This window comes from Schistocerca cancellata, chromosome 3, assembly GCF_023864275.1.
Source record: "Schistocerca cancellata isolate TAMUIC-IGC-003103 chromosome 3, iqSchCanc2.1, whole genome shotgun sequence".
NCBI classification, from domain to species: Eukaryota; Metazoa; Arthropoda; class Insecta; order Orthoptera; family Acrididae; genus Schistocerca; species Schistocerca cancellata.
The window spans coordinates 411,308,916-411,327,358 of NC_064628.1; the positions used below are offsets into that span (position 1 = coordinate 411,308,916).

The 18,443-nt window shown below is 39.4% G+C and overlaps 1 protein-coding gene across 5 annotated transcripts in view; it reads right to left on the minus strand.

The window, feature by feature from the left end:
* LOC126175158 (TATA box-binding protein-associated factor RNA polymerase I subunit B) overlaps window positions 1-18,443 on the minus strand; it is a 324,489-nt gene that overhangs the window by 143,090 nt on the left and 162,956 nt on the right. For all 5 annotated transcript variants that reach the window (XM_049921739.1, XM_049921738.1, XM_049921737.1 and 2 more), the window contains one exon: window positions 9,556-9,771. In XM_049921739.1, the coding sequence (XP_049777696.1) occupies window positions 9,556-9,771 (216 nt within the window). The remainder of the gene's footprint in view (window positions 1-9,555; window positions 9,772-18,443) is intronic.

Genomic DNA, 18,443 nt, shown 5'->3' on the forward strand with positions numbered 1-18,443 from the left:
GTGACACAGGAATGGAAATAAAGAATTATATTTAACTTAATTAACTGAACAAAAATAATAATCAAAGCCATCTCTATGAAAATTTATAAATTTAAAAAAATTACCGCACCTGATCAGGTTGAATGCATAACTTTCTGCAGGTGAAGGTCTCCTCACCCTTTCCATTACACCACACAACCAGTGTATGCAATAATACATTTTTTAACGTCATTGAGAGTCAAGCAAAATTCTGATTTCCCCCCCACCCCCCCCCCCCCCCACCCCAATCAATTACTCACAAATGAGGGCCCATGAGGGCAAATGGCTGAAGGGCATAATACCTAGGATCTTAACCTACATCAACGCATAGATGGTTTCAAAAGTCGATCCAACTGCTGTGGATCTCTCCTTGTTAGTACAGAGAGTACCGTAATTGTTAATTCGTACAGATCTCCAGGTAGAGACGTAAATATAGTTCTTGAAAGATTTGAGCTGTTTATTAAAAAAAATTTTAAATCTAAAACAAAAGTCATTATCTACAGTGATTTCAAAAATGAAGTGACAAACAAAATTATGAGCATCTTACAAGAACCTTTTTTTAATACATTTAAATCTCTAAATTTGTTGTTGTGGTCTTCAGTCCAATGACTGGTTTAATGCAGCTCTCCATGTTACTCTATCCTGTGCAAGCCTCTTCATCTCCAAACAACTACTGCATCCTACATCTTTCTGAATCTGCTTATTATATTCATTTCTTGGTCTACCTCTATGATTTTCACCCACACTGCTTTCCAATATGAAATTGGTGATCCCTTGATGTCACAGAATGTGTCCTATCAGCCGATCTCTTCTTTTGGCCAAGTTGTGCCACAAATTTCTTGTCTCCCCAATTCTATTCAGTACTTCCTCATTAGTTAACCGACTGATACATCTAATCTTCAGCATTCATCTGTAGCACCACATTTCAAAAGCCTCTACTCTCTTTTTACTTAAACTGTTTCACTTCCATACATTGAAATTCTTCAGAAAAGACTTCCTAATACTTAAATCTATATTTGATGTTAACAAATTTCTATTCTTGAGAAAGGCTTCTGTTGCCATTGCTAGTCTACATTTTATATCCTCTCTACTTTGTCCATCATCAGTTTTTGCTTCCCAAATGAAAAACCTCATCTACTACTTTAAGTGTTTCATTTCCTAATCTCATTCCCTTAGTATCCCCTGATATGATTTTCCTACATTTGCTTTTGTTGATCTTATGTCCTCTTTTCAAAACAACATCCATTCTGTTCAAATGCTCTTCCATGTCCTTTGCTATCTCTGACAGAATTACAATGTCACTGGAAATCCTCAAAGTTTTCACCTCTTCTCCCTGGACTTTAATTCCTACTCCAAATTTTTCTTTGGTTTCCTTTATGACATGTTCAATGTACACATTGAATAACATTGGGGATAGGCTACAACCCTGTCTCACTCCCTTCTCAACCACTGCTTCCCTTTCATGCCCTCAACTCTCATTACTGCCATCTGATTCCTGCACACATTGTAAATAACCTTTCGCTCCCTGTATTTTAACCCTGCTACCTTCAGAATTTCAAAGAGTGTACTCCAGTCAACACTGTTAAAGGCTTTCTCTAAGTCTACAAATGCTATAGATGTAGGTTTATCTTTCCTTAAGCTACCTTATGAGCCGCAGGTTCAGTATTGTCTCACAGGTTCCTACATTTCCCGAGAATCCAAACTGATCTTCTCTCCTACCAGTTTTTCCATTCTGCTGTAAAGGAGTCTTGTTAATATCTAGCAATTGTGACTTATCAAACTAATTGTTCAGTAATTTTCACACATTTTTGGAATTGGAATTACCACATTCTTCCACAGAATGTCATCTACTCCTGGGGCCCAGTTCTGACTTGGATCTTCCAGAGCTTTGTCAAATTCTTCTTGCAGTATCACATCTCCCATCTCATCTTCATCTACATCCACTTCCCTCTCTATAATATTGGTTTCAAGTTCATCCCTCTTACATAGAGCCTCTATATACTCCTTCCACCTTTCAGGTTTTCCTTCTTTGCTTAGGACAGGTTTACTATTTGAGCTCTTGACATTCATACAGCTGCCTCTCTTTTTCCCAAAGGCCTCTTTAATTTTCCCGTAGGCAGTATCTATCCTTCTCCTCATGAAATATTCTTCTAAATCCTTACATTTGTCCTCTAGCCATTCCTGTGTAGCAGTTTTGCATTCCCTGTCAATCTCATTTTTTTGATGTCTGTATGCCCTTTTGCCTGCTTCATTTGCTGCATTTTTAAGTTTTCTCCTTTCATCAATTAAATTCAATATCTCTTGTGTTATCCAAGGATTCCTACTAGGCCTTGTGTTTTTACCTGTTTGATCCTCTGCTGCCTTCACTATATCATCTCTTGCAGCTACCCATCCATCTCCTACTGTTTTCCTTTCCTTTGTTCCTGTCAAACATTGCTTGATGCTGCCTCTGAAGGTCTCAACAATCTCTGGTTCTTTCAACCTACTCAGGTAACATCTCCTTAATTTCCCACCTTTTCTCAATTTCTTCAGTGTTTATCTACAGTTCATAACCAATAAATTTTGGTCAGGGTCAACATTTGCCCCTGGAAATGTCTTACAATTTTAAATATGATTCCTAAATCTCTGTCTAACGATTATATAATCAATCCAAAACTTTCTGGTGTCTCCCGGTCTCTTCCACGTATACAACCTTCTTTCATGATTCTTAAACCAAGTGTTAGTGATGATTAAATTATGCTCTGTGCAAAACTCTACCAGGCGGCTTCCTCCTTCATTCCTTTTCCCTGATCTTTATTCACCTGCTATTTTTCCTTCACTTCCTTTTCCTACTATCAAATTTCAGTCCCTCATCACAATTAAATTTTCATCTCCTTTAACTATTTGAATAATTTCTTTTATCTCATCATACATTTCTTCAATCTATTTCATCATCTGTGGACTAATTGGCATGTAAACTTCTACTACTGTGATAGGCATGGGCTTATGTGTCTATCTTGGCCATGACAATCTGTTCATTATGCTGTTCATAGTAGTTTATCCGTATTCCTATATTTTTACTCATTACTAAAACCACCCCTGCATTACCCCAATTTGCATTTATAACCCTATATTCACCTGACCAGTAGTCCTGTTCCTCCTGCCACCTAACTTCACTAATTATCACTATATCTAACTTCAAGCTACCCTTTCCCCATTTTAAATTTTCTAACTTACCTGCCCGATTGAGGGACCTAACACTCCATAGTTCAATCTATAGAACGTCAGTTTTGTTTCTCCTGATGATGACATCCTCCTGAGTAGTGCCCACCAGGAGATCCAAATAGGGAACTATTTTACTTCTGAAGTATTTTACCCAAGAGGACATCATCATCATTTAACCATACAGTAAAGCTGCATGTTCTCGGGAAACATTGCTGCTGTAATTTCCCCTTGCTTTCAGCCGTTTGCAGTACCAGCACAGCAACACTATTTTGGTTGATGTTACAAGGCCAATTCAGTCAATCATCCAGACATTTGCCCGTGCAACTACTGTAAAGGCTACTGCTCCTCTGCAGGCCTCTCAACATACAGCCTTCTTTTGTGGTTGTACCTATAGTACAGCTATCTGTATTGCAGACGGAGACAGGCCACCCCACCGATGGCAAGGTCCATTATCCTAAATTTACATTGTACAAATTACAGTATCACATGGAGTAATGCCTGCTCAGATAATATTACAGTTAATTTTGCTAGAGATGTGTATGATGTCAGACTTGTTAGTGGTGTACTAGCAGACCTTTAATAATAACATTCTGCTGTGATCAGTTGTCTAATTCAAATACATAAGCCAGAATCATGTCTAATGCTACATGGCCATAAAGATGAATATATTAATATATTGACAGATTAGCTGATGTTAGCTGGCTCTCTGTATACAACTCACAACATGGGAAGTGTGCTGAGATAACAGTGTTTCATAATTTCCTGAAAAAACTCAATGATTTATGGTACTCTTGTTCATCATTAATCCAAAATTAGCCCTAAGCATAAACACAAAAAGAAACAGCTAAAATGGTGTACAGATGTGGTGGCTCACATTAAGGAAGAGATGCTCAGACTGTACAGAACACACAAAAACTTTGTAAAAAGGGCCTGAGCTGGATGATACTTCTTATAGAGGTTATTTTCAATATAAAAAAAACTACAAAGACAAACTGATCCTGGCCAAAAAAACTTGCACGTGAACGATACATAGAAAGAGCTCCCAACAAATGTAAAGTGACACGGGATATCATCAATGAAGAAAAGTCCCAAACCCACACAAAGGATGCAGTGTTGGACCCTGAAGAAGTAAATGTTTACTTTCTAACGTCATTGAGTAAGCTGAAAAACAAAATTAATCAAAATGGCACTATTCCTTTAGATCTTCTTGATTCTGAGTCAAGGTTCGCAAACTCCAGATGTATGGACTGTTACAACTTATCCAACTACATAATCAAAAAAATAATACATCTCATCTGTCAGTCTCTTTCTATCACCTTTAATATGTGTTTAGAATCTTGAGTTTTCCTTGATGCACTCAAAAGTGCTAAAGTGCTGGCAGCTGCCAGTCTCTAAAAAGAGAAATAGGGATCTGCCCCCAAACCACCAACCAATTTCTACTTTCCCAATTTTCTCCAAAGTTTTCAAGAAACTAACTTACAACCAGCTAAATAACTATTTCAGAAACAGTGAAGTTTCCAAATGCATCAATATATTAGTTTTACGTGGGCACTGAAAAGCAGCCTGTCCTGATTTTAGTTATAAAGGAAAACTGTTGCAGTCAGCATATAGGCTCTGAAGACAGGAGATTGTCGGGGGTGGTATCAGTTAGTTGTTTTATGGTGCTGCCATGTAGAATGAACTATGGTGTTGGAAGATGTATGCAAGACATTGTTTAAGGCATAACTGAGATGAAAGGATTGTTTTTCTACTTAAGACACATGAAGAGGTAAGTACTATTAAGTGCCAAAAAGAGTGACATCACACTGAAGAGAGATTATGTAGTTAGAGGAACAGCTGTACATGCACATCATTAAGATCATAGGAGATACACAAAACTGGGACTGGTTTGACTCTCTTACACAGATGCTACAGGTCCTATTAATGCTAGGAAACCACACTTCTCCCTACAAACATACCATAATACGCGATGTCACACTCCATGCTTGAAACCCCGGGCAGGGCATTTCACTGACACCCACCATTATGCCAGATTCCAATGATGTATTGAACATAATGTGCCTATCAGTGCCTTAGCATCTCCACTACATGGTGAGTAGCAAATTTCCTTTTCATAATGTTGTTACATATTGAGTGGTGTTATCCTTGAAGCTTAACATGAAACTTAATTTTTTGTTGGTTTCCACACATGTAGATTGGTCCTCTTTGTTCTTGTCGTCCTATTTTGGTTGAAAACCATCCAGCAACTCTAAAGGTTACATGGTGACAAGACTTCTGAGGGTAAGTGTCAGTTTGCATGACCCAATGATGACTGTGATTTCAAAATGCATGTGTCACAGATGTAACATGGAGGCTTCAAGGCACATATGTCACACCTAAACTTAAGCAGCCTGACAGGAAATTGCTGCATGAGCATGATGCTGTATCTTGGAAAAATATAAGTGACTCAATGATTTATGAGGTAGATGTGTTTGCTACTCACTACATAGGGAGGCATTGTATCGTAGACAGTGATGAGTAGCATTGTATCGTATCCGCATTGTTGTTATTCCATCCTAGATTTTCAATTGTTAGGTAAAAATTGAATCTTGGTGTATTAGGATCATTGCAACAGACAGAGCCAATGATATCAGATGAATCCTGGTTCAGAACTATTACCCATTGTATTTGACCTCTGATGGGGAGGGAGTGAGAATAACATTTACATGCATCTACTAGTGTGTGGAGATCACAGTAGATGTGGTGTCATGATCTCATCGAGTATCAAGGTCACCTTAAGAATACAACTGTATAATTCTGCAACAACGGCAGTCACGGGGAAGAAATTATTGTAACAAAACAGTGGAGGGGTATGTTTAGGTCATATTTTCATTTCGTGAACAACACCATGAGCCCTCCCTGCATTTTGAAGCACTATAAACTGAGAAAATTACTCAAATGTTGTAGCCTTGATATAAAACTGGCCTGTATCACCAAGAATGTTGGTGAGACACTCTCAACAGTCACTGCCTCAGACCCTTTGGGACTCATAAATCCTAGTGATGGGTGAAAGCATCTGTCGACATATAGGTAGTAATGTCTGTTCTAGGCATCACACAGTACTGGGGTGAGGGAGGGTTGGGGGGGGGGGGGGGCGAGTAGAGGGTGTAATAACCTTGTTTTCCCCCCTTCCTTTTTATGTTCATCTAGGCATCTCGATTCACGTAAATATAACAATTAAATGTTTATACAGTTCTTTAATGACCCAGTTCCCAAGTCAAAAACACAATATATGATTTGGAAGAAAATTCAATATTCAGTTTATTCACCACCAACCACTTACAGCAGAATAGGTTTGAACATTAAATATACAATTAAGAATAATTTTCAGAGAGGAGTTTTTACAATGTAGTTCCATATCTTTCAGAAATATCTGTAAGTACTAATGTTAATCATGTTTATTTCAAGTAGTTCGTCTAACTTGTAAAAGGGGTCTTTGAGTAACCAATCATATATCTTAATGTCGAAAATATTATAGGACAGTGTCCAAGTGGATATTGGAAGTTTATTAAAAATTTTTAAGCATGTTATTTTGCATGAGTTTGCAGTCCTTGTGGGTGCCCCGGTGTATCAAGGTTCAGTTTGCCTCTGGTGTTGTGAGGGTATATAGTCTCTCTGGTGTTGAACTCATTTAAGTTGCTTTTGACGTAAGCAAGACTGTGCAACTGTAATCAGTATTCAGATTTTTTAAAATAATTTTCAGAATTTCATTGACGTAGCAGGAGTGCCCCCATAGCAGTATGCTGTAGGAAATATGCTTTGGACCTGTCCAGGAAGGGAGCTTGTGGAGACGTAGAAAAAACCAAGAACTGTATGAGCTGATGAGGCAACCGAACATACGAGGGTTGTTTTTTAAGTAAGGGCCGTTTTTATTTTTAAAAAAAGATACAAATACTTTTGTAAAAAAACTTTTATTTTCTGATTTTACACACTTTTACCTATTTTTCTACATAGTTGCCTTGTTTATTTAAGCACTTGTCATACCGTACAACTAAATTTTTAATTCCCTCTTCAAAGAATTCGGCCGCCTGCTCCGACAGCCAAGAGTTCACGGCTGCTTTCACTTCATCGTCGTCATTGAAGCGCTGCCCGCCAAGATGGTGTTTCAGGTACCGGAAAAGGTGAATATCGCTAGGAGCAAGGTCGGGGTTGTATGGTGCACGGTCCAAAACTTCCCAGCCAAAAGAATCAATCAAATCCCGAGTCTTTTGAGAGGTGTGAGGCCAAGCGTTATGGTGCAGGAGCAAAACTCCTTTTGTCAGCATGCCGCGCCTTTTGTTACGAATTGCTCTGCGGAGCTTCTTTAGAGTTGCACAGTAGGCATCTGAGTTGATTGTCATTCCTCGTGGCATAAAGTCCACTAGCAAAACACCGCACTGGTCCCAGAACACAGTTGCCATAATCTTGCGCTTTGACAGCGTCTGTTTGGCTCTGACCTTGACAGGTGAGGTCATGTGTCGCCATTCCATCAATTGTCGCTTGCTTTTGGGAGTGATACGGGATACCCATGTTTCATCTCCAGTGACAATTTGACTCGACATGTCATCCCCTTCTTGCTCGTAACGAATCAAAAAGTCCAATGAAGTGGCAAATCTCTTCCCTTTGTGGTCCTCTGTGAGGAGTCTGGGTACCCACCGAGAACACAGTTTCTTAAAGTTTAGGTTTTCAGACACAATTTTGTACAAAACCGATCTTGAAACTTGTGGAAATTCCAAAGAAAGAGTGGAAATTGTGAATCTTCTGTCCTCACGAATCTTTGTTTCGACTGCAGCCACCAAATCATCAGTGATCACAGAGGGCCGGCCCGAGCGTTCTTCATCACGGACGTTTTGACGGCCATTTTTAAACTCTCTAACCCATTGACACACTTTACCTTCACTCATTGCATTCAAGCCATAAACTTCTGTTAACTGATGATGAATTTCTGCAGCCGATAGGCTTCTCGCGGTCAAAAAACATATCACTGACCGTATCTCACACGCGGCAGGCGATTCAATAATCGTAAACATTATAAAGTAGCACAGCGATGCGTACACGTCAGCTACAGAGCTGCAACTTGCATCAGTGTGAACGGGAAGGATTCCGGCAAGTGGTACGGTGGCTTGTTGCGGCGTCCGTGCAAACTACGGGACTATACGCGCGAACGGCCCTTACTTAAAAAACAACCCTCGTAATTCAAAAACTGAAAGTGGGGAGAATAAGCTTGGCAGGCCACATTGCTAGAAGACCAGACACCTCTCAGGCAAAAGCCATACTTATGGGAAGACCTGATGGTACCTGTCCAGTCAGAAGACCCAGGAAGGGATGGGAGGATGAGCTACAGAAAGACCTCTGCCAGCTGGGAGTCCATGACAACTGGACCCAAAGTGCATTGTGAGGTCAGCGCATGATCTACAGGGTCCTCGATCACAGATTTGTCGATGATGATACTTGCAGACATGGCTAATACAGTATGTTCCTCCCAGTTTAATTTCAAATCAGTGTGAAAGTCTAAGAATTTTACTGATTTACTTTCCATGACTATAGCCAAATCCAGAATTAGCTCCTGCAGACATGGCTAATACAGTATGTTCCTTCCAGTTTAATTTCAAATCAGTGTGAAAGTCTAAGAATTTTACTGATTTACTTTCCATGACTATAGCCAAATCCAGAATTAGCTCTTGTGTTTTATTAGGATTACAAAGGAGTTCTTTGAAGGGGGAAAAAAGAAAAAAAAAGAACAATTCATTGTGAGCTCTAATCTTTCGTTTGTTGCCTATGCATCTCTGTTACATCATGGTGGGTACTGACCAGTGTCATTTGTGTAACACACTGCTGAACCTGCTCCTACATGGTTCCAAACTTCCCTCAAAGAGGAGCATCTATTATTAATTGATACACACTGTCTCCTCTTGCTTAGATACAACTTGATCACAGCTAAAAGCAGTTTGTGTTTGCCATAATATCCCAGTTTTACAAGTAAGGTGTTAAAACAGTATACATCTGAAGGCTTGTCTTGAGATCACAAAGCACAACTGATACTAAATCCTTACATTCAAATGCAGTTGATACCTGGCTAATAACTTTAGTGATAGCAGTAGTGGTATTTTTGCCGTGTTGGAACCCAAATTGTCTGTTGGAGAATCATGCAGAGTATAGAGCTCACACCTTCTATCGCATACCTTGTAACCACAGGATACAATCTGCATCCCTTAACCAGGATGTGTGGAGATGTGAATGTGCTTTCAAGGCCAATAAGAGATGTTAAAGTAGAATTATGCACTCACATTATGACGAAGTGAAGAAAACATTTACCTTAATAGATCACTGAGTTGTTGTTCACTGCAGTCAACAAGAAGGCCGAGATGAATGAGGTTAAGTAATCTGGTGCGACCAAGAAAGTTTGGATCTGCTGCTGAACGGAGGTCCGAATTACCAACACGTTTGTGCCCTTTGTACATTCCTCGAGCACCACAGATCTTCCTTAGCAATCTTTTTCGCTCTTTCAGTAAGACTTCTGATCCACAACCCCTGTAAACAAATGACATAACATGAAAATTCATTACAAATATTTTCTGGCTGGCTGGTGAGGATGAACGAATTGTTACTGCAATTATGAACACCACTTTTCTACTGTTAGATGTTTCATAACAAGAAAAATGATGACATGATAATACAATACAATGATGACAAAAAAAGACAACCAAGATATTTTACATACAGTTCATGATCAAAACAGATTTCAGAATTTCAGTTTTTTTAATGTGTGTTACTAAACGACATGTAATAGGCCACTCATCGCATTTAGTAATCTTCTCACATTTTCCAAAACACACCACTGAAAACCATCATGCTCTGCACAATATTACTTTTACAACATGTTTGACATGACCTCATTCACCAAGAGCCAAATCAGCCAAAGATGTTACATGACATATACTGCTCATATTGCAAACAAAAGCAGCTTACACCTGTTTCACTAATAACTTATTTTTAATTTATTATTTCATATTGTTTCAATAATCAATATCAAAACTGACACTTGCAAATTTAATTTTAATATCAAAAACTTCCAAATGAATTAATTACTGCAGCAAGTTATTGAAAAAAGAGCCTTCCCAACACATCTAATTAACTTTGTAAAGGATTTTACAAAGAGACAAAAACTATAATCAAAGAAGGAGATAGCTTCTGTAAACAATTAACAACAACACAAGGAGTTACACAATGATGTGGCCTGTCTCTAATTCTTTTCAACGTCTACATATGTGACTTAGTCAGGGCTTGGAAATAAGATATCATCTATGGCATAATAATCAACAGACAAGTGTTTTAATTCTCTGCTATACACAGATGATCAATCAAAATTCAAGAAATGAAGATAATCTTCAGAGAACTGCCAATCAGTTTAGTTTCTTGGCTTCTAAAAATAACATGAACATCTGCATTATTAAAACAAAGATTATGGCATTTAGGGAAAATCTCCTACAAGATCTTAAAGTGGAGTAAACAATGTTAAAGTGGAACAGGTAATACACTTTCAGTACCTCATCTGTGACATAGGATGAAATAAGATCCTAAAATTTAACACAATCTGTGGAACAGTTAAAAGTACAGAACAAAAAAAATTGCGGGAGGGAGGGAGGGGGGCATAAGAGACACAGATCAAGTTTTACGTCATTGCAGTACCTACTATTCCCTTTGGATCTGAAACCTGAGCGCCCAGCCAAAAGGATGTGACTAGGATCCAGGCTGTGGAAATGAGATTTCACTATAGAGTTTAAAGGTGTCCCAGAGAAGATTACTTCAGAAATGAAGACAATAAGAATGAATTATAAGTTGATTTGATCCACAGCAAAAATAGATCTAAACATAAATAAGGATCTAAACAGAAACAGACTGCGGAAACATGTAGATAGGTTGGATAGGATGTATGAATATAGACTTTCATAATAAATTCTTCATTATAAATGTAGGGACAAGACAGAAGACCACAGAAGATATAGCTGGACCTCATTGACCGGAACAGGTGAAATCACTTAATCCATGAAGGGAGAAGGAGAAGAAGAAGGAGATGGAGGAGGAGGAGGCTCCGAAGAAGAACAAGAATTAATTACATACAAAATGACACTTTCCAAATTATTTTTGAACCAACATGATTCAAGTACAGATGTCACTTAACTATATATCTCACTTAAGATTCATGCCTATACTTTGTTTAGATGTCATTTAAGTTATAAATTGTGGATTTAAAAAGAAATTATATATGAAGCTTCATTGGATTGCCGTGTGAATTAAGTAACTGTATCATGTTGTTTACTAAACAGTGAGAGCACAGTTCAATTAAAAAGAAGAGCATGTTCTCTCACTTAATCCCTGTGGAGCCCCACAGGTATGCTATCTGGTCCAGTTGCTTTTCCAAAGTTGAGCAGTTTTAGCCAATTTTCGATTCTGTGATCAGCTATCTCACTATCTGTCATTCCAGCTTTTGTGTAGTGGTTGAAGGGAGGGAGTCCATTACGATTTTCTGCAGCGAAACAATTTCAGAAGAGCAAATTGTATTCAGTCTTCTTTCTGTCAACTTCTGTTTCAGTGCTAGTATAGCCACTGAGCAACTGGAAAGATGATTTCAACCTGCTTATGGACATTACACAGGATGGTTTGTTTGTAAAAATTATATTTTCAAATTCACTGAAAATTTCTTGCATTGCTTTCCTTATGCTCTTTCTGGCTTCATCCATCTTTTGTTTGTTTACTAAGCTTTGGCTTTGTCTAAATGGAAGACGAAGCTCGCTCTATTTTTGCAGCAACTCGAACCTTGGTAGGTCTTTTCCATCCCTCATGACTTTGATTGGGACATACTTTACCTGTTTATCCCATTTATCTATTAGTGCTCCACATCTTTATCCTCAGAGTTTGTAATGTTGGCTACTTAAATACTCTGAACTTTGTATCCTGTAACTTCTGCGATAAAAATATTTTCCTACTTTTTTTAACAATCCTTGCACTACTTGATGCTATGACAGCCTTATGATCACCGATTCCCTCCTTGATGTTTAATGATTCCAAATGTATGAGTCTGTTAGGTACTAGGAGATCTGCTTGAAGTAACTGTCAGACAAGATATTCAGAACGATCTCACACGAATCCCTGTCTGTCACAAGTTTTAATGGCACTGTCACAAGTTTTAATGGCATGACTCTTACCATTTTATAGCTGACAAAACTGTTACAGATGTTCTCTTTCCACTATTTTTTAAACTACATTAATCTAGGCTCAAATCTTCCTCTATTACACCTCATCCACTTAATAGTTGCCGTTATTAATGGGTGATAATGACACTGTCTTTTCAAGACATGCACATGAAAAGCAAGAATCTGTATTAAAGCCCCAACACGTAAAAATTTTAATTTGTCATTAAGTTTTAATGATCTAGCTTTCAATTAGAACCATGGCAAAGGTAAAGTAAAACAAAAGCAGAATAATTACATATTTTAAAATGTTTCAGAAATTCAAGGCACATCCTTTAAATAATGGCATCTTAAAGTTATCTGTTGCAATCACGTTGAAACCTGTCTGGATAATCAAGTGCATTAAAGAGCCCACTTCTAAGGCACAGGGAGGCATGCTGGCCCCAGATCAAATCTGCCCAGTGGATTCATGACTGTTCCAATTACAAACACAAGGAAACACACAGCCATAAAAGAGATACAGTTTACTGGGTCATGGAATACAATGAGAATGATTTACTTGTCTCAAACAGATTTAACAACTGAGGTCCTGGAAGCCCATGCATGCCCTTTAAAAATGCCATCTGAATCAGGTGGCTTACCACACAACTCCCTCAGAGCTTCTGGCGATAGAGATCCAGTTTCCATAACCACTGATAGTGGCGCATGCTCAGTGCAGTGGGAGCACCAGCACTGGCACCAGCTGCAAGAAGCAAACCAGCTGTCAGTGCTGACACATCCCTCACCACTGGGGTATGTGGAAATGGCCAGGCTTGCTCGACCCCTAGAGTGACCGGGGCCAACGAAGAGTACAGTCGACTCATGGCCCAAGGAAGGACACCTGTGCCCGTCCAGGAATGCAAATGATTTTGATGGCATATCATGAGCCAATCTTCGGTGCATACCATGAAGATGTGGTGACCACACTGACTCCGAATGATGGCCAGAATCCTGTGAGAATGCCTCTCAAATGCTCTGACCCAAACTGGAGTGACAGGTGTGAACATTGGCAAAATTGACATCACTTGCGAACACATGCCTGGGACCAAGAGGCTGAGCAGTGTTCACAAGTGACAGCTGTGCAGGAGCTCAATGGGGTCCTTAACTCCTATTGGCATCATTCTGTACGAGCTAAATAAAAACGTGAGAGCCTCCACGACTGGGGAATATTCTACGTGTTTGTACATCAGTGCCTTAAACATTTAGACAAGACATTCTGTCTCATCATTTGACTGTGGATGGAAGGGAGGCACCGCTGTGTGTATAAAAGTCCTTTAACGACTGTTCCACAGACAATAAGTTTGACAGAGCCTTGACAGTCACTATCACAGGTGGAACATAAATGCCATACAGGAAAAAGAGAAAAAGCATCTATTGCCAATAATCAGAAAGTGTCTAAAAAAGGATCAGCAAAATCAATGTGGACTCTTTTCCAAATCTGTGTAAGAGCTGGCGGGGAAAAAACAGTGTGCAGTGTCACCTGCTGGCCCAAATACTTGCGGCAAGTGTCTGGGCAAAATACGTGGCAGTGTGCCAACAGTTTTGAGGGAGAGATTCCCCAGCAGTGCTGGTGTAATAGGTGGGCACCTCCCACAGCAGAGCCGCTGGAACCATGACATACAGAGTAAACCCTTCTGCCAACAGGTAAACAATGCCATCCAATATGGAAAGATGATGGCGTAACACACAAAAATTCTAAGGCAGATGCAATGCCTGATCTGGCAGAAGGTCATGTCACCCATGGTTTATCACATGTATGACCTGCTGGAGCACCGGATCTGGCACCATAGTACAGGCAATATGTGAACTTGTGATGGGGAAGCGGGAGACAGAGTAGAGATTGACATACTGCTGTTATGTGATCTTTTTTTTACATTTTTAGCAAGAGGCCCGCTGCTTGGGGCCGGCCACCCTCTCATGCTGTATAAAACAAGAGGGGCATGAAGGAAGTAGCATTCACTGTCCCTGTTGCTGATGACGGGTTTGTGCTGGCCTGGTTGGCTTGTTTGTATTGTGACTACCTCCTCTTCTACCAGAACAATAGGCTCCATGTATTGGTGCTGCAAGCTGTCAGCATCACCCCAAGACTCATAATTGGTGGGCCGCAGTGTGAGAGATATCAAACTATTTCTAATATAGGGTCCTCAAACTGAAAGGCATGCTGATTTACCTTGTTATCTGGAGCTGAACAGATGATTGCACCTCTGAGCATGATGTCCACATAAGCTCCTGAGATTTAGCTGACACATAACTGAGACCGTGGTTGCACAAGCTTTATTGCTGCAGCCATTTGCGACACTGGTAGAACTCAACAAATTCAACACACACACAGGGACTGTATGCATACATTTGTGGTGTAGGAGAAAGAAAACAACACACAGCATCCAAAGAAATCAATGCTGAGTCTTGTAGAGGAGCTAACTGTACAGAAGTGAGAGATGCGGGAGTGTACTCATGGCCATGATAAGAAAAGAGCCTTACAGAACTCCATGTTGAGTTGACCACCCAGAACACCACTTCCCATATGTATCCTATGTATCCCAGTGTACTGTAGATTCATCATAAATGGTGGTGGTGGTGGTGGTGGTGCAGGGGGGGGGGGATGTTAGAGGGTGATCAACCAGTGTCTGAGCCTGGGTGACATGGCCACATGTTGTTGCACCAGTGTATGGAGGAAAGCCTCTATGGAAGAGGCCAAATAATGAAACACACAAAAATTCACCCCTCAACATCACCCCACCTGTGTTCCAACTAGGAACAAAAGGACACACAAGGCCATGAAAGAGACAAAATTTATTTGGTCACAGAGTGACATCAACAAGAATACAAAAAGAACCATTTACACATCTTGAACACATTTAACAACTGAGGGTCTGGGGCCTGTGTATGCCCTTATAAAAATTCAATCCCTGACAAGTGTTGCTGGTGCAGTTCTGTGCATGCACAGCAGACTTATGATGGTAGGTAATCAGGCTGACCCTGCTGGTCACCTCAGCAGTTGGGGGAATGACATTTAATGGCAGTGTCCACTGCACTTGAGGTGGCTCGATTTATGTGTGCTGCGGGTGGTTGGAGCAGTAAGATGTGGTTACTTAAACAACAAAATAGTTTTCCATATACAACGACAGGAATATTGGTGTCATGCTGAAAAAGAATATCACAACAAATTCTAATAAGTTTTACACCCTACCAGTCACACTAATACTTTATGTTGGTAAACTATTTTTCTGTGGTGGTATTAATAAGATTATTTTTCTCACCTTCATTTTTTCCCATATTTAATTATATTCCAGTAACTGCAATACCATTACAAAATTAACATTGGCTCATTTGGCTGATTAATAATAAACAGAGTTTCACAAAAAGAATGTCGCCTTCCCTCCACGGATTACAACATAAGTTCACTAAGCACCACCATAACACTCACATGTTGATTTAATCTTCTGGTAACAAACCTAGCAGCACACTTCTGAATTGCTTCAGTGTCTTCTTTAATCTGATCTGGCGTGGATTCCAAAAATGGGTTGTGCAAGTATTTTATAGATGGTCTCCTTTCTAGATAACACACTTTCCTAAAACTCTCCCACTAAACTGAAGTCAACTATTTGCCTTCCCTACAACTGTCCTCACACACTCATTCTGTTTCACATTATTTTGCAACATTACACCTAGATATTTAATAATTGTGACATTGTCAAGCAGTACACCGCTAATACCACACTCAAACATTACAGGATTGTTCTTCTTCTGTTCAGCAGCAGTAACTTACATTTTTCTACATTTAGAGCAAGCTGCCATTTGTCAACCAAATAGAAATACTGTCCAAGTCATCCTATATCCTAGAAATAGAAATTCTGTCTAAGAATAGAAATAGAATAGAAACAAAAAAAAGTCATTCTATATCGTGTGTGTGTGTGTGTGTGTGTGTGTGCGTGTGTGTGCGTGTGTATTTTTGACAAAGGCCTTGCTGGCTGAAAGCTTATTGTGTGACAAGACTTTTTTATCCTTTTCATAATACTGTTACAGTCCATTCCAGATTTTCCATTGTTTGACAGATCCTTCTACAGGCACTCAATGACAATGCTTTCCCATGTACTACAGTGTCATGAGAAAACGGTTGCAGATTGCTGCTCACCCTATCCATCAGATCATTTATGAATGTAGAGAACAAGAGTGGTCCTATCACACTTCCCTGGGGTATTTCTACAGTTACCCTTGTCTCTGATTAACACTGACTATCCAGGACAAAAAAACTGGGTTCTATTACTTAAAAAGTCTCTGAAGGACTTACTTATCTGGAAACCTATTCCATATACTCAGACCTTTGTTAACAGTCTGTAGTGGGGCACTGAGTCAGATGCTTTCCAGACATCTAGGAATACAAAATCTGCATGTCGCCCTTCGTTAATGATTCACTGGATATTATGTTACAAAAAGAGGAAGGCAAGTTAAGCAGGGTAATAATTTCTAAATACATGCTGAATTGTGGACAGAAGGTTTTCTGTCTCAAGGATTTGATTATATTCTAACTCGGAAAATTTTGAAGAACTATGCAGGAAACCAATGTTAAGTTAATGGTCTGTAATTCTGTGGGTCCATTCTTTTATTCTCCTTATATATATGAGTCACCTGCACTTTTTTCTAGTTGCTGGAACTTTGCACTAGGCGAGAGAATCGTGATAAATACGAGCTAGGTAGGGCACCAATCTACATAAAACTGACCTGGTTCCTTTCTAGGCTTGGTGACTTATTTGATTTCAGTTCTTTCCTCCACTTCTCAATGCCAGGGATGCATATTTCTATGCCCTCAATAAGGGAGCCTGTGCGACAGTCAAATGATGGTATGTGTGTACGGTCCTCCTGCATGAATAATTTTTAAATGTGAAATTTAAGACTTTAGCTTTCATTTTGCTGTCTTCTATTGCCACGGAAGACTGGTCAACGAGTAACTGGATAGCAGTCTTTTCCATAGGACCAGAATTTTCTTTGGTTCTCCACAAGATCCTTGGCTAAGGTATGACAGTGAAATTTGTACACTTCGTGCAGCGATCTTTTCACACACACACATGAATTATTGCTAAATTTTGTTTGTCAACATGTTTTCTTCTTTAGCCTTTTCCAAAATTGTTATAAATCACATTGGGACTAACTCAGCACATACTTCTCCAGATCATGATTTACAATCAGTTCAAACCTTGGCTATAATTCCTCTATGTCCATCATACTGGAACTACATTATGTCCATTCACTGTACAAGTTAAAAGCTAACTGCTTAACTGCTCTTTCCAGCCTAACTGCTATCCTAGCTTTCTTAGCAGATTTATTAACTTCAGTAACCATAATCACTATGATGTCATCATGATCACTAACCTCTGTCTGTACTGACACTCAATATAGTGACATCTGTTTGTAGCTACAAGATATAAAATATGTTAGATTTCTGCGGGTTGTCGAACAAGCTCCACACAACAGCTTTTGGAAAACATGTTCAGGGCTACATCACAAGCCTGTCTGTCTGAACCAACTGCAATGAATACGTAGATGTCCCAGTCTATACTGAGATCTCCAGCTAATATTGCATGACTGGAGTACTTCTGCACTACAGAGCTTAGTCTGTCTTCGAATGATTCTACAACCATTGCGGCAGAATCGGGTGGCCAGTAAAAACATCCGATGATTAACTTGAATTCACTTGGGCTGGTTACTTGTATCCAGATAACTTCACAGTTAAGACTCAATTTAAACATCTATAGAAACAGTATTTTTGTCAACTGCAGTGAACACTGTGCCTCCAATCACGTCTAACCTCTCTTTCAGCTATACATTCTGTGCCTCGTTAAATATTTCAGAGCTTTCTACTTCAAGTTTCATCCAGCTCTTGGTTCCGAGAATAATTTGAGCGGACAAATTTTCTGGAGGTTAGTAAATACAGTAACTTTGTTATGAATGCTTTGGCAATTTACTTTAAAATTT